This window comes from Acanthochromis polyacanthus, chromosome 2, assembly GCF_021347895.1.
Source record: "Acanthochromis polyacanthus isolate Apoly-LR-REF ecotype Palm Island chromosome 2, KAUST_Apoly_ChrSc, whole genome shotgun sequence".
Lineage (NCBI taxonomy): Eukaryota > Metazoa > Chordata > Actinopteri > Pomacentridae > Acanthochromis > Acanthochromis polyacanthus.
In genome coordinates this window covers 25719707-25743877 of record NC_067114.1, presented here as the reverse complement: position 1 = coordinate 25743877, position 24171 = coordinate 25719707, and the positions used below count along the sequence as shown (strand labels likewise).

At 40.7% G+C, this 24171-nt stretch overlaps 1 protein-coding gene across 5 annotated transcripts in view; it reads right to left on the bottom strand.

Moving 5' to 3' along the window:
* The window catches only part of znf536 (zinc finger protein 536), a 237376-nt gene that overhangs the window by 119449 nt on the left and 93756 nt on the right, over positions 1 to 24171 (bottom strand). For all 5 annotated transcript variants that reach the window (XM_051941512.1, XM_022191829.2, XM_051941522.1 and 2 more), the window contains exon 5: positions 3185 to 5481. In XM_051941512.1, the coding sequence (XP_051797472.1) occupies positions 3185 to 5480 (2296 nt within the window). In that variant the 5' untranslated portion in view covers position 5481. The remainder of the gene's footprint in view (positions 1 to 3184; positions 5482 to 24171) is intronic.

Genomic DNA, 24171 nt, shown 5'->3' with positions numbered 1-24171 from the left:
AAGTCAATCCAAGGGTAACCTCACAAAAAAGAGATAGTGATGGGCATATATGTAATTACCTCTTTGTTTTCTTTAAAAAAAATTCAATAAAAAACATGCTCAAGGTTAGGTGTAGAGCTATGTTTTTAAAGGAAGGTCTTTAAAGGACATATCTGACAAAGGCCTTTGTTTTTCTGCTCTTTTTCTTCCTCGCTTCTCCTTTTTTTTCCACTCATTGCTTTTAAACAAGTGCCGTCTCAAAGACAAAAGTGCCAGAGCTGACCTTCTTTCACAGTTGAGATGTTATTGTTGATTACTATAATTTAAGTTTAACTCAAAATTGCTGTGGTGGGCCAGAGGCTCACACATACACAAGAACATGCTTGCAGGTAGACTGACTGGGAGAGAATTACAAGCTCTCCTTTTAAAACCTGAGATATTAAGATAAATATAATGGTGCAGTAGCCACGTCCTGCTCACTACAGAAGAGAATGATATGCATACATACTATAAAGCACCCCCAACCACACACACATATGCACACGCACACACATGCACACGCACACACACACACATAACAAACATTTATGCAGAGGAGAAGCATGACACCTTTCTCCACATGAGACTCAGACACATTTTTCTCACACATCAAAGCTTCTAATTTGAGAGTCCCTGAGCTCCAAATGTGATTCACATTGTGTAAGTTGTGAAGAACGACAAGTCAAGTTTTGCTACTCCTGATTAAAAAACAGGAAGTGGCACAAGAAGCACTGTTAACATTTCAATGTCAAATATGTTTACTTTTGAAATGTAGCTTCAATAAAACTGCATTCCAATCTATTCATATCAGGGCATCCTTAATCATTTTATGCTATTCTTCTTTACACATTTAATTTCTTCCTTTGCCGTGCACTGTAGCAGTAAGCTATTGTTTGAGATCCTATTTTGGCACACACACTCACAAAGCTCGGCAACAACAATGTAAGGACAGCCTTTCAGATACGACAGTGGCAGTGTGACAAAAAGCCTGCATACTGCCAATGCATCTGACTGAGCACTGGGCAAAGGGTGAGAGACACAACCCATACACAAACCACACGTACCCACAAACAGCGGCATTAAGGCCTTGCGGAAACTAGCAAGGTTGCAGATGCGCTATTTTAATTTATTTCTCTACTTATATTTCTGTCTTTAATCCTACCCTCCTTCTCCAAAGGTGGTGCCCCGAAGGCAAGATTTAACCACTCAAGTAAATCTAATGCAATCCATTGTTCTTTGCTACCACTTGGTAGTAAATACTATCAGTTTTATTTCTCACTTAATATTTCAATGTGTTTATTTGTTTATTTGGTATACAGTACCTCTTAAGTTCTTGAAATGCCACAAGCTTTACCCATCAGATTCAAAGTGCTTGAGTCAAAGGAGACTGAGAGAGAGGGAGAGAGAGCGATATGAAGGGAGAAACTTCCAGCATTAAAATTCAGAAGATAATTACATCCGCTACACCCCCACCCTGTTGAGAAAGTGTTATGTTTAATAGTCTCTATAAAGAAAATAGGTTTTTATCTCACTCTCATTTTCATTAATTCCTAATTGGGGTGGGGGGTTGTCTGTTATTATTTCTTAGATTAAAATAAACATAGCCTGTCCCATGTTCAAACCCATCACACTACACGGGCATGATAAGGACTTCATGCCTCTGTGAATAAATAAACAATTTTGTCTCCACTGGTGGAATTAAGTTGCTTACAGCCTTAAGCTAAGCCACTCTGATTTATATTTATATATATTTATATTTTTTCTCAAAAGACTTAAAAGCACATCCTCGCTTTGCAAATGAAGTTCACTAATTTTTTTGACCTGCTTTATATGTATATCTTTAATTAGTGTCTTGTTAGCTTAAACCGACTGATTATCGCATATTCGTGACCTAATTACTGCACACGCTTCTTAACGCTAGCATAGTGCCCTGAGGAGCAACCAAAAGTTACCTTTAAAAACTTGTGTAATCATTAGCAATGAGTCTCCCTTAATCCCACTAAACATACACTTATCTAGCCCGGGCCGGCCTGTGTTTGCTGGGTAGGGAGAAAGGAGGGGTTTGCTTGTCTCCAACGTGTTTATTAAAGACATTTATTAATCACTGTGGTTAAAATGAGTTCGTCCCTATGCTCCCAGTCTTTACTCATGTTCCACAGGGATCTATACTGCTAAACTGCAAATGAAGATGCAATGGTGAAGCAGGTCTCCTTCTGAATTGAGTTCTCTGGAGTATTCCTAGGTTTAAAGGTTTTGTTCTGCTGTTTGTTTTATATGGGATTGCATTGAGTACTTATCCATAGCCAGTGTAATACCTACTGTAGATGGTGATCAGCATGCCCACAGTGTGGCGAAACAGACAGGAGGACTGACACAGAAGCTAAGCGATATACTGCTGTGGAAGAGGTCAGGTGTGAAATGTATTTTAGCATTGCTCGTTGCTTAACTTTGCTATCAGATAGGGCTTTACAGCAGGAAACTAAACTTGTTATATCACTGCATTCAAAGCCATCAGATGCCTTTGACAAAAACTGTATTTTCCTTGAAGGACATGAGAGTTGCTGGCCAATCGCTGCCTGTATCAGCTAGTTTGTGTTATTGTATGACAAGCATACAGACATTTGAACTGATCAATGTGCATGACCTGCAACTTCCTTATTCCTTATGTAATTTATTTAGTTATTCATTCTGTTTTTTCAATGTCTGGTGGCTTTGAAGAGAGAGAGAAAAAACAACTTCAGATTCCCATTTGGATCAGAACTTTGTCTGTGCATGTGTTTGTGTTTGTGTGTCTGTGAAGTATCATCTATATGCAAACCAGTCTGTGAAGATGTGTGATTGTGTGGGGATATTAAATATATATATATATATATATATATATAGATAGATATAGATAGATATACACACACACACACACATTTATTTCAGAACTTTTGGGGGTTCTATTTTGAAGAGAGGGACTCAGTTCATTGATATATACACACATCCATACAATTATAGTGAGTCTTGTGGGAAACTACGTGGCTAGAATGGCAGTAAGTGAGTAACACTGAAGTAAATGAATGAACATCATTCTTGAATGAACGTCATTAACTGAAGTTTTGAGCACTTTATAAAACTCAGATAAAAAAAATCAAGGTTAGAATTCTTCAATTTGTTCTCTTACCTGAGGAAGGTGAGGAGGGATGTGGGCTGTCATCCTGGATGCTTCCTGTCTGGGACTGTCCTCCTCCAGCTCCGCTCTCTTCTGTCACATTGGATGAACCAGGAGTGGTGGAGCGGCTGATGGACTGGGACTCAGGGTCACTGGCTGATCCACGGCGTTCATCCAGACCTTGCTGAAGTGCTTCCTCAATGCCTCTCCTGTCTTTACCATGGATTCGGGAGTGGACTACCATTTGATGGTAGGTTCTGAAGACCCGGCCACAGTCAGGGCACTCTGAGGGCTTGTCCTTCAGGCTGGACAGACTTGAAAGGCTGTAATCAATATTTGGGATTCCCAAGCCAGCCAACGCTCCAGGAGCCTCGGCACTACCATGGTGAGACATTAGGTCACGATTACTATCAAAGCCTCTTCCATCCTCTTTCATGGACATCATGGCTCCACTGGAGGGCTTCGATCCCTGCAAGGCCTCAGAGAGCTGCTTCTGCTTGGAGCAATCACTGGAAGCAATCAAGGAGTAGTCTTGTTTATCTTTTGAGAAGGATGCCAAAGCTCCTGCACCACCAATCTCATCTTCTTGCCCTGGGGGTATATGATGCTGGTGCTGCTGCTGATCCTTCGGCATGAAAGCCCTGTCCATAGCCATGCCACGAGCCATTATCTGCCAGGCTTGGTAGCTATTGAGTGAGTCCATCTCTGCCACTTTTGCAGCTGCCTGGAGGCGCTCCATGCAACTTGACTTGAGTGGGGGTACGAGGCTGAGACAACCAAGGATTGAGCGCTTCTCATTTTCACCCAGCCCATGGCCCATACCTCCTGCCATTGGTCCTAGCAGCTTCCCTAACATCTCCTTTTCCTTCATGGCTATCCCTGCTTTGGCCAACATCTGGTGCTGCTCACTCATGCCTTGCTTGTCTGGTGAAAGGAAGCCTCCCTGAAGACAGGAGATGTAGCGGGAATAAAGGTTGGCATGAGCTTCCTGAGCCAGATTGCTCATGCTATTGACAGCGGCCATGTCCTGCTCACTGGGCTGGGGTGGCTTGCTCTTGATGGCCAGCTTGTTCAGATGCACCTTCATATGATTCTTGAGAAACCAGGGTTCCTTGAAGCGCCGGCCGCAGATTTGGCAGCAGTGTTCAAAGGAGTCCTTGTGTTTTCGCATGTGGCCCTTGAGGAACCAAGCTTGGCTGAATACCTGGCCACACACATCACAACGAAATTCAGTGGCCACTTGCGTGCCACCAGATCCACCAACACCCTGGCCCTGTGTGCTCTCGGCTGTGATGTGGGCCTTCTCCACATGACTTATCAGTTCCTCTTCATGAGAAGCAGCAAATTCACATAGAGTGCATTTGTAGGGCTTGTGGAGTATGCGGATGTGGCGGTCCAGCTCCTCACGCTTCTTGAACTTCCCTTTGCAGAAGGTACAACGGAAGCCTGTAGTTGGGTTAAGGGACTGTTCATCCTGGGTGCCAGCCGGCTTGGGTGAAGAAGAAGGTTGGGATATTGGGTCTGGAGTGGCAAGACCAGAAGGTGGAGGGGGGCCACAAGCTGAACCCAATTGCTGTTGATGGGTGTTTGAGCTGCTATTGAGACCCAGATGGGGTGTTTGGGCTGTCTGAAGGAGACTACCACTTCCTCTCATTTGCTTATCCCTCAGGATGGCCCTCTCCTCAAGTTCATGCAGCAGCCTGTTCTCCTCTCGGACACGACCACGGCCCTTACCAAGATTCCCCAGTTTGTGGGTGCGGAGATGGATCTTCAAGTTGCCCTTTTGAGCTGCTCTGTGGTCACAGTAGGGACACTTGAATGGCTTCTCTCCTGTGTGTGTACGCATGTGCAGTGACAGGATGCTGTTAAAACGGAAGCGCTTACCACACAATGGACAGGGATACTTCCTATTCTTGCGTGCATCATCTTCGATATCATTCATCTGGGACATGATGCCCAAGTTCTGCCCATTAAGAAACTGCTGCAGGTCAACTCGCCCGTTCAACCCACTTAGTGCCCCTGCATCAATGTCTCGATTGAGCTGATTGGCTAGCAGGGCCATCTGACTGCTGATAGGCTGACTGGCCAGGGCTGCGTGGTGTGTCTTCTCATCCAAAGGTGTTGCTGCTTTTTCTTCGGGAATCTGTTGTGGGCGATGAAGGTCCGGAAAGGCGTGTCCTAGCTGGGCAGTGAGCTGGTGAAGCTTTTGACTGATTGGATAACGGCCATTTAACACTGCGCTGCTCAGATGGGCATCGGCGTCAGGTACCACTGACGATACACCAAGACACAAACTAGAGTCCTCCATCCTGTTGAACAAATCAGACATATAGAAGGAACAATATTAGAAACAATTAAATTGCTGAATTTGATCTGTTTTAACGTAGTGAAAGTTTCAGTACTGATAAGAAAAAAACAAATAAATGAAAAAAACATTGCATTTTAAAGATACAATGCCAGAGTGGGTGTTGATTATCCAACCACATGTTCAGGACTAATGTGTTACTTAATTTGGGGAAATAACACCTGTGGAGCATCGCCCGGTACAGGGAAATAAAATTTATTGTCTTTGATGCACAAAGCACAACATGGATTGTCAGCACCGAGGGCCTGGAGGGATGCTGTGACTCCTTAGAACTTTTTCAAAATGTAAAACCATTTTGGATGTAATAATTACTGTGTAAACACAGTGAGCAGTGTATAATTAAGCTACTTGTGCCCATCCTATCAGAATTCCTCCAATTACACGCCTTAATGAAATGGAGCAACTGCATTGTCAGAAAGCCACCGCAATACTACAATTATGATATTAACAATAGCACTTAAAACCAAGGGGTTACTCCAGGAAACACAACATTCTTATCTTGGTGCCACGACACTTGTCTTGGCGCAATATTCCATTAAAGAGCCGTATTACATTTGATGTGAATCACTTTGCTCTCCCTCTGCGTCTTTGTATTTCCCCAGCTCTCTCTCTGTCTGTCTTCTCTCTACCTATCTCTTTCACAGTTTCCAGGATGTAGAAAATAACATTTGAAACAACATTTGTTGAAATGGTTTGCAATGCACTGGATTATACACCACTGAAAGAAGTAGATATAGAAAAGTACACACTCAGTAAGGTAGCAGTAACTTTGTTCCACTGGTTCTACCTACTGCTTGACATAGAATCATGTTGTAGTCTTGGATTGGTGTAAAGCTACTGAAATACAATGTATCTAGATTTTCAGACCATGTTGTCTTATCATGGAAAGTGTTTTCATTCCATATGTGTAACATCAGTGAATAAATAATTTAAAAAAAGAATAACATTGGTTTTATGCAGATCCATCTGTTCTCCAGATGGAGAGGTATAAACATCTATCTCCACACTTCCTGGCTGCTTGCAGGGATCAAACCCTCAGAAACAATAACCGTGGTTCTGCTTTGGTCAACAAAATATTGTATAATATCTCATTAAGCTGATTAGTATGCTGCCTGGTAACAGTGGCAGCCACTGGGCTGTAATGTATGATTATAATCATCAAAAAATCCTTTCATGGAGAGGCAGTGTAAAGAACTGGCATTAGGTGAGTGCACTTTTAGGAAAAAAGTGGTATCATTTTAGAAAGCTTAGAGACCCAATCTGGCAGCAATGCAGCTCACAGACAGCAAATATGTACACACATGTTCAGTATACACTTTTAGACTTATAGAATTGAAGGACATTCAAGATTCTGCCACACTCTTCTTTATCTCTCTCTCCACCTACTTTAAGTTTCTGAAGCATGGCGCTCTCTACATTGTGCTTGGCTCATTTGTTGTCTTGTTCATTTGAAAATGTTCTCTCTTTCTCCCTCTCTCTCCCTTTAGTAGGAGGTTAGCAGACATAAGGGGCGCCTGTTCTTGTAGTCACTGGCCCCTCCAACACACTGTTGACGGTGGATTCTTATCTTGTGGACATGAATTAGACACTGTGACCAGTTTCCACTTGTGTGTAAAGGAATGTGACACTTGTGGGCTGCCCTTTGAATTCTCCTTATTTCTCCCCACAAGTATCATAAAGCAAGTCTACTGAATTCATCAAGAATAGAATGGGTATGCTATGTTCTGCAGACTTATGTGTAACAGTTAGATATGCTTCAGTCAAAGCCTACTTAAATTTACAACAGATCTTATGATTGTGTTCTCGTGACTAGAATAATGAGAATAATGCTATACTTCTCAAAGAAATAAACCCTAATAATAAAACACATGCACATGCATATGTATGTGTGTAGCTCTCTCTCTCTCTCACTCTCTCTCTCTCTCTCTCTCTCTCTCTCTCTCTCTCTCTATATATATATATATATATATATATATATATATGTATACATATATACATATAAAACTTTGCTCGACTGCTTTAAATGACTTAGGTTTTAAATTGTATTTATGTGACACACACCCCAGCTTCTATCACAAGGCAGTATTGGAGAAGACCTTATTTGAATGGGCCCTTTTTACAGAAGCGGCTGCCTTTTGGAATAGAAATCTGTGATTTAAACTAGGCTGATGAGCTGTTGCTCATTTGGGGAGATAGCAGCTTGCCCTTTTCTTCAATTTGATTTCTGCCTTTATCTTTAACATATAACAAAGGCAGATAGACAATGGAATAATGTGAAATGAACTGACGAATCCAGTTTGTGTTTTTTATAAACGTATCCTGGCTGACGAGCGTATGCAAATGAGGCACATTAATATGCTTGCCTTGCTCCCGAGTCATTTTATATTTTTTCCCCTGATTAAAAAGGACATTTCTTATGTGACATCTCCCCTCTGCTCACATCAACACACACATGCAGGGGAATTTGAGGGTGGTGTACAACTAGGAACAAGTAGACACACAGGCAAAGACGCGCACTCAAACACAACCCTTTCACTACAGACAACAGTTCAATATGCGAATTGCCCTCTGAAAGACACGGTGAGTATGCTGCAACTCACCCAGCGCTGTCAAATGGTTGCCCACAGAAATCATATAAAGAAATCTTTCTGGTTTGACCATATCCTGTTATTCTTACAAGTCACATGCGCAATATGTCACTTACAGAAACACAATACTATATGCAGTAATAATATACATAACAGCAATATGTTTTTCAAAGATCAAGGCTCAGGTTTGTCATTCTTACCAGTCATTTTAAGAAAAGACTTGGAGCCACTTTGTCCCTAATAGTGTCTCTGCCATTGCTGTGTACTCTGTGAAGACTCCGTTATGAAGAACAGATGTACTCTGAACCTTTATAGTGGTACAGTATCTGTCTGCCGTTATTCTAACCTGTACAACCTTATCATTTCCTGCCAAGTGCAGCAATGCTGCCTCATTAAAACTATTGGCTCCTGTTATACCTCTAAAACCACAGAGACTTCCTTTAGCATTTTCTCACGACGGTTCAGTTGTTGTCTTTTTAGTTTGTGGTTTAATATTCAGTAAAGCACCACGTGCACCCGTAAACACACCAAATCCTCTGCACATTTATACACACAGAGAAACTGATTTCACTTGGTTTCTCTTCAATCCTCAGCTTAATTATAAGTGGTATCTGTAACACAATGGAAGTATATTTCAGTCACCATTTGAATGTGCTCAGTTCATTTCTGTCTTATCAATAGTAGCGTGCATCACAAATGCATTTGGGATTTAAATGTGCTCCTCTCTAATTGTAACCATATAAATTACTGTACATGAAAGGCAGTTTCAATATTAGGAATTGCTACCTATTATAAATTCCTATTAAAATAAACAGTCTCAAATATAATTCACAGTGTACTTCTTGAATTCCATGTCAGGCCTGAGTTTTGTCATAAAAGTTTTCCCTGACATTTAAGACAAGACTGGGGGGGGGACTAAAGGATCGAAAAGCCATTAGTTGGACTTTACTTTGTTATTTTGGCATGTATCGACACAAACCCATCGACTAATCACAATGCAATGCCTCATTAAGTCCTAATGAACAAATTCATTGCATTAAACAAATCAATCATTATTCACAATGTGCTGAATTCAATCATATTTGCACCAAATCATTAATAAGACAAGGGGGTTGCAGCAACAGCATTCTGATGTTGAAGGGACAATGTGGGCATTTGCCATATGTTCCATGTACTGAGATTTGAATGCTAAATATTTAGTGATTAGACAAGCAGCAGGGGCATTTAAATTCATTGAAAAGCTGTAAGTTTGTTTTCAAAGTACAAACTGAGCTTCCTCATCATTTCAAAGATCATTTACCTCTTGGCAAAACATGGTTTAGTTAGAGTTAGTGCTTTGGTAGGTAGAACACACCAGATATGAGTTTCTTCCCATCCTGTGTGTGTGTGTGTGTGTGAGAGAGAGACAGAGAGAGTGTGTGTGTGGGTTTTTTTCTATTGCAGGTGGTCTTTGCAAGACGTCTAATTAATCCAATAAAAAAGCTGCCTTGTTTTCCTTCCTCTCTATCGCACTTTGACTTCACTGCATTATTACTTTCTGTAATGAGGCGAAAACACTCTGCACTGAACTGCACATGGAAAACAGTCACACAACACCTGCCAGATTCAATCCTAACTCCATCCCATGCCTAGAGCCTCTTGATCAAAACTCATAACTCTGAACTATCGAAAAGATGTGAGGCTTCAAAACTGGATTGTACTATTTTAAAATGAAAAGTTGCATGGCTGAACACAGATCTCACCAAAATTATATTTATTTATATTTCTTTTCTTACAAATATGAGTAAACACTGTAAGGGAACATTTAAAAGGATACAACTACAATAATAAAGTATGTGCCCGTTCTTCCAAAAGCCATATGATTTTAGGGCAGCTTCTCCAGTAGCCTGAACAAATTAGAGCTCTGATTGGCTGGCCAAAAACACCAATCACACAACAAATACATTCTTTTGGTCTCACTTGTGGCTGGTAAATATTACCTTTTAAAACAAAACGCTGAAAAAAACAAAAACAGGCTTTTTCCACACTGAAGATTCAACAATTACTTGTAGGAATAGCAGTATTAACATAACCCCTGCTCCCCTTAAATGCAGAGAAAACAACAGCAAGGGAGCGAGGGGTTTGATGAGAGCACATAGTCAATAGATCTGTGACAAATATGAATGAACAGGATTCTCTGCCTTCCCCTCTCTCTCTTGCACAATATGTCATTGAGGGCTGTTTAAGAAGTCCTGTCAACAGGTAGTTCAACTTTCAGCTCATCCCCACTGATCAGTGGGAGCCCTCCTGACAGCAAGAAAAGAAAGACACCGGGAGGGAGCGAGAGAGAGAGAAAGAAAAATGTTGTGGGTCTTTTTATCCGTCCGTCGCTCTGACAGCCTTGCAGGGGATGCCATGGGAGAAAGATCAATGCAGGACAAGCGGATTCCCACAGTTCATTGTTCCGGGCCAGCCAAATCATCTTCCCAAGACGGCCGGGAGCTCAAAGCTTCCCTTTATGATAACCATCCCTGGTATTATTCCCACCATGATGATGATGACCTGCAGATGTCTCTGTCTCTATGTGTGTGCACGGGTGTGTGTGTGCATGTACATCTGTGAACACCTCTCCCCTCCTGAGTGTGCTACAATAGAGGTCACAGTGGCATGGTCAGACCCCTGCAGCAGTGAATAAAGCAGAGCAATGAGCACAGGATTAACAGTGTCAAACATTTGTTAAGCAGCCCATCGCAGTTTAGTCAAGTACAGTTACGGGAGAGAAAAACAAAAAATAAATAGAAAATTATAGCAATTGATGTGATAATGATGGTGAGTGTCTCCTAGTGGACTGCATACACTGCATCAGTCCTGTTTTAACCACTACAGTTTATTCTGTTTTCATGGCAAATGCTGTTAGAATTTTTTTTTTCTTTGTCTTCTGATAGTGTCGTTTTGAGAAACCATTGAATATCAGATTTTCAAAGTGGTTGTGAAGGAAATGTCAGCATGTACAGCTTGCAATGAAACTTGCATTATGAAACTTTAAGAAGCTGCTGTGTGGCTACATGCTGTTTCCTTTGACAAAAATACAGATAATTCAATGCAGTGCTGGTGGTTAAGGATCATATTAACCAAACCAAAGTTGCATTTGTTACCTATTTACAACATATCACATTAACTGCACTTTTAATTGAAAACTTGAATCAGTTCTCTTTATAAATATCTAATCTTTATACTTCTTTTCTGGCTCCGTATGGATTGATTTGAAGTTTCATTTGCACTTCTAAAAACCTCAAATCACAAGTGAGGCCTCTCAGCTCAATTTGGTCCTCAACTCATGTCTAGAATGTGGCTATTATGTTCTCTAATGTACCTGTGTGGTTTGCTCTGCTCTGTGTCTGGTTACTAAAGCTTTCTTCCTGTCAAATCAGACAGAAAACTAGGGCACAATCCTGTGCGTGCGTGAGCATATGTGCAACAGTGTTTGTGTTAGACAACAAACATAACAGTGCAGAGTGCTCATGCATGGTTAGGCTATGGGAAGAAAGAGGCCAGAAAGACAATGGCCATAGTGTATCTGTCTCAGCTTACATCACTGGTCACTCGCTGTGCTGCATGTCAATGTGAGAGGGGGAGCGAGTGAGAGAGAAAGACAGAGAGAGAGAAATCTGTAGGTCACATTTTAGGGCACTGCAACAATGACCCCCAAGAAGCAAGATTGAGACTAATAGAAAGGGTAGCTCAGCCTCGCTCTGATTTTCAGGTGATGGCGGGGAGAAAGACGCAAACAGAGAGAAAGGGAAAGTAGTTGAATGTCAATACGGCCTAAATAACAGAATATCAGAAATAATTGCTGTTTTCTTCCACTCATGCTGGGCGCTTTCTGGTAGACTTTTGCATAATGACTACAGTCGAGGCAGGGGTGGTTGTGGAGGTAATAGTGGTGGGTGTGTGGCAGTGGTGGAGGTGCTGGTAAAGGGAGGGGTTGTTGTGACAGGTGCTCAAATCCAACTAGGGAGGCAAGGGAGACAAAGGTTCAATTTACTAAGAGGAGACTTTAATTGTTACACAGCTAATTAAGAGAAGAAGGATCTTTTTTGCACTCTCGACTATTTACTGAGAGCTGTGTGTGCATACATTGGGAGGGTAAATTGTGCCTTCAAGCCAAGTGAGCCTATAGTAAAGAGTCACAGTGCCTGTTGTGTGTGTGTGTGTGTGTGTGTGTGTGTGTGGGCGTGTGTGTGTGTGTTCAGAAAAAAGGATGAGGCGCTACCTCAACATACAACATATCTTTTCACAGCTTCTCTGCTGTTGGGAGTTTGGGACTCTCTCTTTCTTTTTTCAACTAAAACAAAAGTCTATGGCTAATTAGCAGCACTCATTACAGGAAGCGAGTCAGGTAATTATTTTACATCATGCTGCCGATAATTGAATGATTCTTCAATGTCTGAATGTCTGTTTGAAAGTATTCCCCCCACCACCCACCACCCTCCTTCTTATTCTTTTTCTTTGAGGAAGATAAGACAGAGGCTGGATACAGGTACTGCTGCCATATGCTCTTGAATGAAAAAGCTCTTCTGTCGAAGCAAATGGGATTTTTAAATATTGAAACTGCTGCATGTCTTTTTAATATGACCGTGTTAAATCTCTCTTTATTCCATCACTTTGATAAACTCTCCCTTTCTTTCTCTCTCCTCTCCCATTTTCTCTGTGTCGTCTTTTTTGTTCATCTGAAGAGTTTGAAGGGAACTTTAGCTCTCTAAGAAGAAGTTAAACTTCTTTTGCAACCATGCTGGCTCTTTTTTTTTCTTTAAGCAGCGCGTTTCCTGTTTAAGAAAGCAAACTAATCTTATCAAACCCATCAGGAAGCTGAGACTTGAGTGGAAATGCTTGCAATTCTCTGCATATGTTACAATATCTCTTAGTGGCCCTATAACTGCTATTATTCTCACACGCTTTTGGTGTGACTGGGGAACAAGAGAAAGATAAAAAGCAGCGCACTCTCTGCTTTCTCTCATTTCGCTTCAAAGTCAGATACGTACAGTGAGCTAATGTGGCACTTAATATAAAAAGGAAAGAAAGAGAGGGGGAGAGTGAGAGAGTATTTTCTACTTTAAGGCCAGGGTGTATTTATTACAGACTAATTGTAGCAGAGGAAGTGCTTTAGAGGGGTGTGCTCTCGGGAGAGAGGGTGGAGGGCCTCGGGGACATAAGAGAGCATGTTTATCTATCAGACTTTATCAGAAAAACAAAGTGGTGACTGCTCTTAAGATTAGAGATGGGGTTTGGGGGGAGTTGAGAGGGATGAAAAGGTTTACGAATGTAAATAAAAGAAATGAAAGCCTGATAAAGAAAAAAAAAGAGTAAAAGGGGGAAGAGAGATGCCAGCGAAGCAGCGTTTGCATCGATGCCAGTGACAAGGCAGCCGTGATTAAAGCAGGAAGTTGGGTGAAACCTCAGAGGACTTTTTTTTCTGTAGGCCTCTGTGAACTGGACTACAAAACACAGTTACACACGCATACACAAAACTCATGCACACACCTGGGTGCTCACAACCACAAAATGTACACTGTGCATGGACACAATTTATACATGTGCAAAACGGATAGCAACCACAATCTAAAGCTGAATCCCAACAGTCTGTCTCAGTGTTCGGGTCTGTATGAACATGTGTCTCTCACAATACTTCAAAGACACATCCTTTATAGGCTTGATTTCTAACCAACAGCACTGCTACAGTTGCCAGAACCCAGAAGTAGCAGGTGTAGTCTGCAGCGGTAGACAGTTTAAATTAGTAGTAGAAATGGATAACCAAATGCCATTACTGAAAGTTAGGTTTATTAGTCAAAAGTAAAAGATGAAGACTGACAACAGTCAGCAATACATAGTTTTCACAGCTCAAACTAAATAAATAAATGTAGGAACAGATAGCTAGTAGGAGTTGGCAAATGGTTGGAAGCGATAGCTGGATAAAATGTTTGTCAGCTAAAATTATTGAATAAATGATGCAGTGTATGAGTCATAAATTTTGCTTCAGATAATCAAAATTGTAGCTTTTATTCAAATTCAGTTCAAATGAGCATGGTATAATTTGGAGGGTATGTCAAACTCAGTGAGGATGTTTTGCCAGCCCTCACTTATGCAAAGAGACAATTAGGATTAAGATTTAAGGTTAAGATTTTGAACTTTAAGCCAAATTAATCCAATTAATAGTGAGCAAAAAGGCACAAATTGTCGAACAGGAACCAGTTACTGAGCACCTGTTTTATCATGTCGCTCAATAAGCGATATGCCACTATTCCCATACATACAGGCCAGTGGGAGCCTCTTCCATATTCTAGTAGGCTCAGTAGGCTGTTATCACCCCATTTATTGGTGCGCCATTATCACATCATTTAATGGCAGTGAAGCCGTGATTTAACACTCACAAAGAAGAACAAAAATCTGCATCGAAGACTGAAGCGTATGAAGGAGGCAAAAGGCACAATACTTTCACCCAGGAGACTTGAGGTAAAGTCCCATTCTGGAAAAAAAAAAAAAAAAATCTATATAGGATGGCTTTAAGTCTTATTTTGTTGTTGGCTTCTTTTCTGTTTTTTTTTTTTTTTTTTTCTTTTCTGTTGGAGTTCACTTGCAATGTCAGTGTTTGGTCAGTGTGTATGCCTCAAAACGACTTGGTTAGCTTTAGAAAAGTTTCATGGTTTTTGTTAAAATGCACTCTCTCGCTCCATTTACCACATCGTACAGAGCTCCATCTTGTATTTTTCCAGGATGACAACTCCACCAAATGTTCTATATGGACTTATTTGCATGATCAAAATGCTGATGACACTATCGATGATCAAAATGGGTTAGAATGGATAATGTGCACAATAACCCTACTGGAGGACGGAGGTTCCTGCTGGCCTATATGTATGGGGATACTCCTCTACAACAGCAGCCACTTAAAGGGCTGATAATGGCCCAAATGGATGTACAGTTACTAGCTTAACGATTTTTATCACTGTTTTCTGAATCAAAAAGGTCTTTAAAATATAACTATGGATCCGTGCATGATGCTATCGCCTAATATGTAGACACTCCCCCAAGTAGTTTACCATCCACTGCTCACAAGTATGTGTGGCATCCATGTGTCAGTCTGTCAGTGTATCTGTCCCAGGATTCCTTGCATCTGTCTACACCAGCTTCAGCCTGGTGCTGTCTTTCCTGGCCAACACTGCATTTTCCTCATTCTTTTCTGCCCTGCCTGACCTTCAGTGTTGTCACCGACTTATCCTCCACAACAAAGACTACAATACACACACTCATTAAAAAAGACAGAGCACACACACCACTCACAAGCACACACTTTTTTTTCTTTGTGAGTGCGCTCTGGTGGGGGGCTAAGTTCATTAAGGCAGTGGATGTTTATAATGAAAAATGACCTCTCAGTGGTACAAAGTATTAACAGTATGAACACAGTTTCTGTATTCACACACACACAAAAAAGCCTCTTCTGTAACTCTACCTACTGTCTACATGGAGAAAAGCCACATCAAAGTCCTGCATAGATATATAATTTGCTTTTTTTGTCTTTCTGGTAACATGCTAACGTATACAAATGCTACTAAATTACTAAAATTGAACAGCTGTTACTGTCAAGGAGAATTGATTTTTAATGTGATTTTTCAGTGATATTTAAAATTGCAGTTTCATTAATGTCTAAATGCTTGCAAGGAGTTACTTGGACCTTGCATTTTTTATCGTTTATGACAGAAATGTCTTGACATCTTCAGTAGCATTCTGAAAAGGCCTGACACCATCTGTCGCCACGAGTAGGCATAGTAGTCTGCTGCAACAACCCTATCAGTCAAAAGAGTACTTTTCAGTTGCATTTTGAGAGAAATGTTTTTTTTTCCTCTTTAAATCTTTTAGTCTGGCTTCCAAACTTGAGTCTTCAAAACGCTAGTCTTCAAATCCACTGTCTGACATCTATGTTTGGATTGCATATACAGTTTATGACTGAGAAGGAGCGTCACAACAGGAGCAACGCAATAAATGCCAAAGACATGAGTGTAAATGTATTTGTGTTCCATCACAAACAGGAAAATTTAGAAAAAAAATGCATTTCCCTCAAATTGGGAATGCGGTTTCACTGTATAGGAATGTAATTTTTCAGAGACAGGGCTTGTTGCTAACTGCCTGTGCCTACCACTTGACGGGGTGCTGAAGAGGCTGTATCAGTTTGCCTCAAATTTCCTTTCCTCACACAAACACACACACACACGAGCACACGGTGTCTTCTCCATGAGTTCCGGAGCAGCCTCGGGGTGTTGGATGTGGGCAGTGGTGGGAGGTGGAGCTGGGGTTCGGGTGGTTATAATCTGCGTGCCCTCTGCCGTCTCCCATCACCGCAAAACCCCTCTTCCTTTCTGCCTCACCTCTCTGGCAATTCCCCCCTCTCCCCTCATCCCCACCACACTCCTTCCATCCCTCTCCATATTTTCTCCCCCTGCATCTGATTAAGTTAACAATGTGGTGTTATTTGCATGCTGATTTTGCAGACCCCACCACCCCCACCTACTCTCTCTCTCTCTCTCTCTCTTTCTCTCTCTCTCTCTCTCCCTCTCTCTCTCTCTCAATTCTCTGACAAACAAGAGAGGCAGGATCAGAGTAATGTGATAGCACAGCAGCCAGCCAACGCAATCTGCCTCAAAGACCAGGTGTTCGCAATCCACCTCCCTCTTAATTCCTGCCTCCATCATTTCTCTTGTTTTTATTCCTGTTATTCTTCTCTTTTATTCCCTCCCCTAGCTCTTCTTCTTCGTCTCCTCTCATCTATCCCTGGTGTGTTTATAAGGTTGTATTATAATCAAATCTAGAGCAAGGGAGGCCTGTCTTTTTTTATTAATTATAGGCCACAGCTGATGTGAATGTATTCCGAAAGCATCTTCAAAATAGGTCGGCGGTACAGTTTGCTATTCTTATCACATTTAAATGTCAACATGGTGCAAAGCCCTACAAATTAGTTCAGGCAGGCTTCAACCCCCATTTAACATTTAAAGCGCCATTCTGTAGGACTCAAAGAGCGATTTAAATCAGTTTACACACATACGCATATATTGTATACAGAGATAGCACTTCGTCTTTCAAACTTCTCATTTCGGCACAGACATTTAACTGCCAACCTTTGCCTGAGAGAATTCAGTTCACCATTCTAGATGGGGTGGGGAATGTCAGACTAACAGAAGAAAAAGAGATATAAAGCAGAAACAATGCATTAGCTTTTATGAATAATAAATTTGCTCGTTGTTCCGTGCAGGAAAGATCCTGGTTTTCAGCCTCTCTGCGCTAAATCCACCGTCCGGGTGAATAAATCAGAACAGGGAGACATTTTCTTGAGTTGTAGCTTATCACTGGTAAATAACAACAATGATGTGAAGTACATCTGTTCATACGCGGTGCCAACTAACCCCTATAGAGCAGCGCAAGACAATAGAAGCCTAGACTGTTGTTCTACATATTGGTGGCTGGGCATACCAAGCAGAGTTTACCTATCTTACTCACAAACACCAGCAGTCACACACAAACAAATCTGTGGATGCAAACACAATCAACAAATAGGAATCACGTACAATCCACCATAAAACAGTCTACATTAGTGCCCTCAACAAAACACAACTGTATTATCCCTCTTTCAATAGAAAATCTGAGATGGCTTGCAGTGAATTTAAAGCTTGATCCGTCGGCTGTGACAGCAGCACACAACGGAAGGAATACAATATTAGTGAAGTTAAGAACCATGGCTTGAACCTGAAAAAAAATCTTTAAACTTTTTTTTTTTTTTTTAACTATGAACCATGAAACAACAATTTGAAGATTGTCTGAGCACATTTGGAGCAGTTTTGTTGATTATCCAAAACAGATCAAAGCTCTACTGGCTTGATTTATTTGACCAGGTCCTAATGATGAATAAAAGTGTGGTGGCACAATACGATCACATTCTCAGACTTCTGTACAAAGGATGAAAACATAATATACAACCTTATTGCCAGACAGAACGGATGATTCCTCAAAACCACAGATTACATTCACTGAAAAAAAAAAAAAAAAGTTTAATGTTCACTGGCAAAACAATTTAAACATTTCATTTGTTTAAAAAATAGTTCACTGGCAAATGCACTGGGCTTAAAGTAAGCAAAAGATTTTGGTTACATAAAGTATTGTTAGGATTCAGGGTTGAGGTATGCTTAAGTTTAGAAGAACCAGCATTATTCATTTGCAATATTTGTGAAATATAATTCCATCTGGAAGACATCTTAACACATCTCCAAGTTCACAAAATTCTGGGACTGAACATATTGGAAAATGCTCACTGACTTTATAACTTGTTTTCCTACACCCTTGTGAGACAATATCTGTTTGCAACAACTAAAGCATAATTAAAGATTTTAGTTTTTTACTGTGAGTGCACATGTTTTAATATGTTTATGTTATTTAGACACTCAGAGCACTTATTAAGTTTAAAGAACCACTTCATTTGCAAAATTGTGCTTCATGCACTTGAAAAACAATAGTTGCCTGTGGACATAACCCATGCAGTGATTATGTTTCTCAGCATAATGGGGAAAACAAATTTCTACCACGTAAATATAACTTTTTTTAAAGTAGATAAGGTAGTGAATGCTGAGCTTAATATTTTTTGTGCCTGTTTTTTTGTATTTAGTTACGCCCTTGCTGTTTATTTGCAGGTTGCACATTGTGTTTCTGCTCAGCTTCAGTTATGAGTCATCACCCTTGTAAAGTGTTAAATCATTCAATGGACTATGATACAACAGTTAAACCACTGCCTCCAGTGAACACTTTCGACCTAACTGGGTATGGAACAGCCTTCCAGAAAAGCATGTCAAATGTGCAGTTACACACACTCGCGCACACACACACAACGAAGAGCTCTCTAGTCAGGAGGGGCTGTGACAAGCGAAAGGGGTGATGTTTAGCCTTAAGGAAAAGTTGGCCATGTCAAGCTGTTTCATGCCATTCAGATGCAGGATCAACTACTAGCCTCGGAGACAGATACACAAGCACACACAGCCCTTGAGCGGAAGGCCTGTTATGAGACTTTGCATCATTACACTGCTGACCCCAGTTGTTCCAATGACTGTATGAATGTCTAGGAGGGACAGACTCAAGCACACAAAGCAGACAATCACAGATTTAGATAAGACAGAAGATAACCTCGAAGGACATTCTGAAAATTTAAGAAGCCTAATTGGTGATCCACAACTCTAATACACTCCTCTATTGAGTTAAGTCCATTTTAGTTGTATATTAGTTAGTCTATCGTTACACTATATACGACTTAGTATATAATAGGTATCCTAATATGAGAACCAGAGCCAGTGTAGGGGTCACAGAGAGACTTGAGTATCAGCTTACAATTGCCCTATTACATCAGCATAAGTAACTGAATCCAAAGAGCTAACTAGCTTATAAGAGACCCAATCCCTCTGACTGGCTTTCCTCTACCTCTAGGCTTGGCTGTGACTCTTTCCCATCCAGCCCAAAGCAGAATGCTCTATGGGTGTGCCTAATGTGGACTCGCTGAAATGTCAAAGCATTATATATCCTTTTACGCACAGAGGGGCCCCTAAGGGTTTAATTGACTATGCTGTAAAGTGAGTTTGAGAGCCACGAGAGAGCGTGATGAAGATGAATATGTTTCATTAGAGGGCAAACAGAGCCTGATGGCTGGAATTGGCATTGAGAGAGGAGGAAGAGTCTGACGCAGACGAAAAATATATTCATCCTTTCACAATTCACAATGACATGTGCAGGCATAGTTGTCCACTCATTGGTAAATCACCTTCAGTGAACTTACTAGGTTAGTTATTCACATTTACATGTGTTTTTTCACCTCTTTCTTTTTTTCTTTCTCTCTCGGTCGGCCTCTGTCTTTCTCTGAACTAAACAAGAAAGGAATGAGCTTGCAACAACTGCCTGGTGACTTCAAAAAGAACCGAGCAGAAAAGACAGAGAGAAGAGAAGGGGCCCAGCTACTATCCCGCGGCCTTCGTTTACCAATTATACTGAGTACCTGCTGACAGGTGGGTTGTCACAGTGTCTGCTTAGCCACCCAACTCCCCTCATCACCCCCCTCCTTCAACATCCCATCACTTTCCATCCTACTCTGTTACATTTCACTACATGCTCTGTGGAGGAAGCTCGTTGCATCTCCAGGCAAACAGATGAGACAAAAGGGAAAGAGGATGAGGAGAAAAGGTAGGGGAGAGTTTAGCTTCAAGATGCAGGCTTTGATTTGGGAAACATTTAAGAGCAACACAAGCCGAAGGAGCTTTTCACTGCTCTCTTGAAGGGCTAGTTCAATATGAGTTTTGTAAGGCCACTGGTGACAGACGTTACCAATATTTCCTTCACAGTGGAATTTTGGTCGTAACGGGACAGTAAGAGACTACTCACTACATCTAACCTCTCGTACACTTCTTACAAACAACTATGTGTGGTCAAAATATTGTATAATATGCTGATCCTGTTTTTTTAATATTCCAATATATTGGCGCAAACTTCTTGAGGTTTCTTCTCTCACTTTTCCGCTTCTCGGTGTGTCTCTCCAAGAGCTTCTCTTTCCTGAAGGGAGGTTTAAAGATCCCCACCACCACCCCCTTCCCACTTTCCCTCAGTCTTGCTGTCTCAGAAACTCAGCCAGCCAACGAACACGACTGAGACAAAACATAACCATAATGGCTCATTAAAGGGAATGGAGACGACTTAGGAAAACAAAGCAGCCTTCACTGGGCTGTCACAGAAACTCCTGTGGTGGTACGTCCAAACTCCAGCTGGTGACAAGGAAGTAAAAATGTCTTCCTCCCACCGAAACTCACGTCGGTTTGGAGTGTTTTGACTGTACTTGACATGTCTCTATTTGTTCGGTGACAAATCTAATGTGTTCTCAGCAGAGTGACAGACCACTGTGCTCCAGAGAGAGCGGGAAAGTACGTGCTCACCTTCTGTTTTTCTTCTGACTTGAAGGGAAGGTATATTTCAATAGGTATGACTCAGATATGATACAACTGCAAAAATGTCCCTTTCTTCAAAGTTGTGAAAGATTAAGGTAAAGAAGACCACTTAGCTTGAAATTAGAAAGGGTAACAGCTTGGAGATGTAGTAAAATTCACATTTTTGTTTTAGATTTAGAGTTTAAAAAAGAAAAAAGAAACACTATGTTTCAGTTTCTCATTATGGTGTTGGTTCCCCACAAGCATCAATAACAACTTCAATGCTCCCTGTCATACATTCTTGAAGTTTCTGAAATTCACAGAAAGGATGGACGTCATTCTTCTGAAGGGGATTAGGGTGCTGGAGAGAGTCACCCATAGGGTTCAGGATCACACCCCAAAAAGCAAGACGAGGTCTATGTAACTATCCGATATCAGAACATCTACTTTAGATTGATGTCACCATCATACACCACATGTCCACAAACTTTCTTCTGGCTCCATCATTTTTCTCATCTATAATATACTTTGGCTATCTAGCTGTAGGAGATGAATTGACAGACCAAAAGGTCAATCATCAACAAGGACTCATGATACTCAGCATGATCTAAGACTGTCACAGTTCAAATTACAGGAAGTTGATGCTGAATCCACCTGCCAGGGTCATTTCTGTCACATCTGCAGGTGCATGCAGAGGTTTGCTAAAGGTGGTGCAGAAACAGTGCTGCATCTTCCATAGCTGTTGAGTAGGGTTACAATTTGGACAGTGAAGATAACAAAATATTATTCAAATTTTACACTTTCATACTAACACAGTTCAAACCATTCAGTGACCCCTAGTGCCATGTATTTTGTTTGTATATTCTAGTCATATGTTAAACAATGAAGACCAGGTACTTTGTATGTGGCATCCAGAATCTTTTTTGGAGAAGAGGAAAAAACAAAACAAAAAACAAGACATGTTTGTACTCTAACCAGCAAAAGTGCTAAAGCAAGTTTTTGGAGATACAAAATCCACTGCAGTTCACTATATTTACACTTGGAAAGAATATATTGAGAAAAATCATGTGTTTCTCCCCAAACACATGACAATGGATAAATTAGTGGCAATCAATCAATACTCAGTAGAATGGTACATTCTGTAAACTCCATCCTTTTGTCTTCCACTCTACTGAAGCTCTTCATCTTCTTTTGGAATATGTTTCTCACTTTTCCTGACTGAAGCTACTGTGTACAGCTAATCCCATAGGCCGCCACTGACCCAGCAACTATTGCAGTGAAAGCACAGTCGTATCTGCTTAGCAATCCCCCAGTAATTAAGGAAGGCCCGTACCATGCCTAAACCTCTGCCTGACACGGTGTTGTGTCTGCACTGCATGGAGACAAGTCATAAGAGGCTTAAGGCTCATGTACCTGCCACTCTCTCTGTGTATGTTTCAAGAATAGATGGACAGAAGATTAAAAAAGTGATTGGAAAAGTAGAATTAACCACCTTTACTGCTTTCTTAATTACTGCGAATTCCACCTCTGTGTGAGCTGCACTATAAATACCCTCCAACTCCCAAGAGGCCCTGAAATCCAACTTGTAAATGGACGAACACACATACACACACACACACACTAACCCTACACACACTCACACGCATACACATCCTTTTTACAGAGTGACCAAAAACTGAACCCGACACTTCTCAGAAACTGGGCCAAACCATATGTCCTGCATATTTTGGGATCAGGCTAATTCATTTTGATGATAGCATTTAAAAAAAATTACATCTCAAAAAAAAAGAAAAAAAAGAACTGAACAGACTGAGCAAAGCAACGACAGGAGAGAAGGCCGTGGGGAATACATGATCAGTCCAGATTTTGGGGGGAATTTCGGCACAGAGCAACATTACATTTGATAGGATAAAGAAATGATCATAATTATGTGTGTGTGTGTGTGTGTGTGTGTGTGGGTGTGTGTGTGTGTGTGTGTGTGTGTGTGTGTGTGTGTATATATATATATATATATATATATATATACATGTATGTATATAGTGTTTTTAATTTTTGTGAAGCACTTTGTGTTGTTCTGCATGAAAAGTGCTATACAAATAAATAAAGTTTAGTTTAGTATATATATATATATATATATATATATATATATATATATATATATATATATATATATAGAGGTGAAAATCTGTTGCAGACGTCAAGAAAAGCAGACAAGACAGCGGGGGGAGAAGAAGAAACAGGAAGAAAAAAAAAGAGAAAGATGAGTGTCACAAAGCATACCCCCTGCAGGAATGAGCTGTGATCCATCATAAGGAAAGGCATGAAAAAAAAAAATTAAAAGCCCATAACAAGTGGTCGTAGCAGACGGCCGCCCACCCTGAATCTGCTTCTGTTGGAGGTTTTTCTCCTGTTAAAAGGGAGCTTTTCCCACCAAGTGCTGCTCAAGAGAGAATTGTTGGATTTCTCTCTATTGTACTGCAAAGTCCTGACCTTACTTTATCAAATGCCCTGGAATGGCATATGCTGTGATTTGACACTATATAAATAAAGCTAAAATTGAAATTAGAGTGTTCACTAACACTTCACTCTTCATAAGGAAAAGCAAAGTGACCTCTTTTGTCCCTGTCTTTGACAATAGATGTGTTCAGACCTTTAATAAATCCAAAGGCTAGCAAACTGGGTTGAAAAGAAACCCAGTTTCTAAGTTAGCCTTAGGAAGATGGACAGAAAACCATGAAAACAGTTTTTTTTTTTTTTTTTTAATGGATATGGGGCAAGCTTTATAAAGGACATTACATAAATCAGAGGTAAGCTGATTGTGGGGAGCTTGGTTTCATAAATGTGGTTTGAAGAAAAGACATTTAAACACGGACAGTTATTTACATTATGACTCTATGTGTTCTCTCCATATGTGTTAAGACAGCAACTTCAAAAAAAACGTGAACATGTGCATCATAATTGCAAAATAGATTAACTTGGTTGTTTAATAAATTCAAATAAAATGAATGAAATCATGACTTTGCACCAAGTCAACTTTTGTTGCCGTTTGTATAAATGCCAAAATAGGAAAGT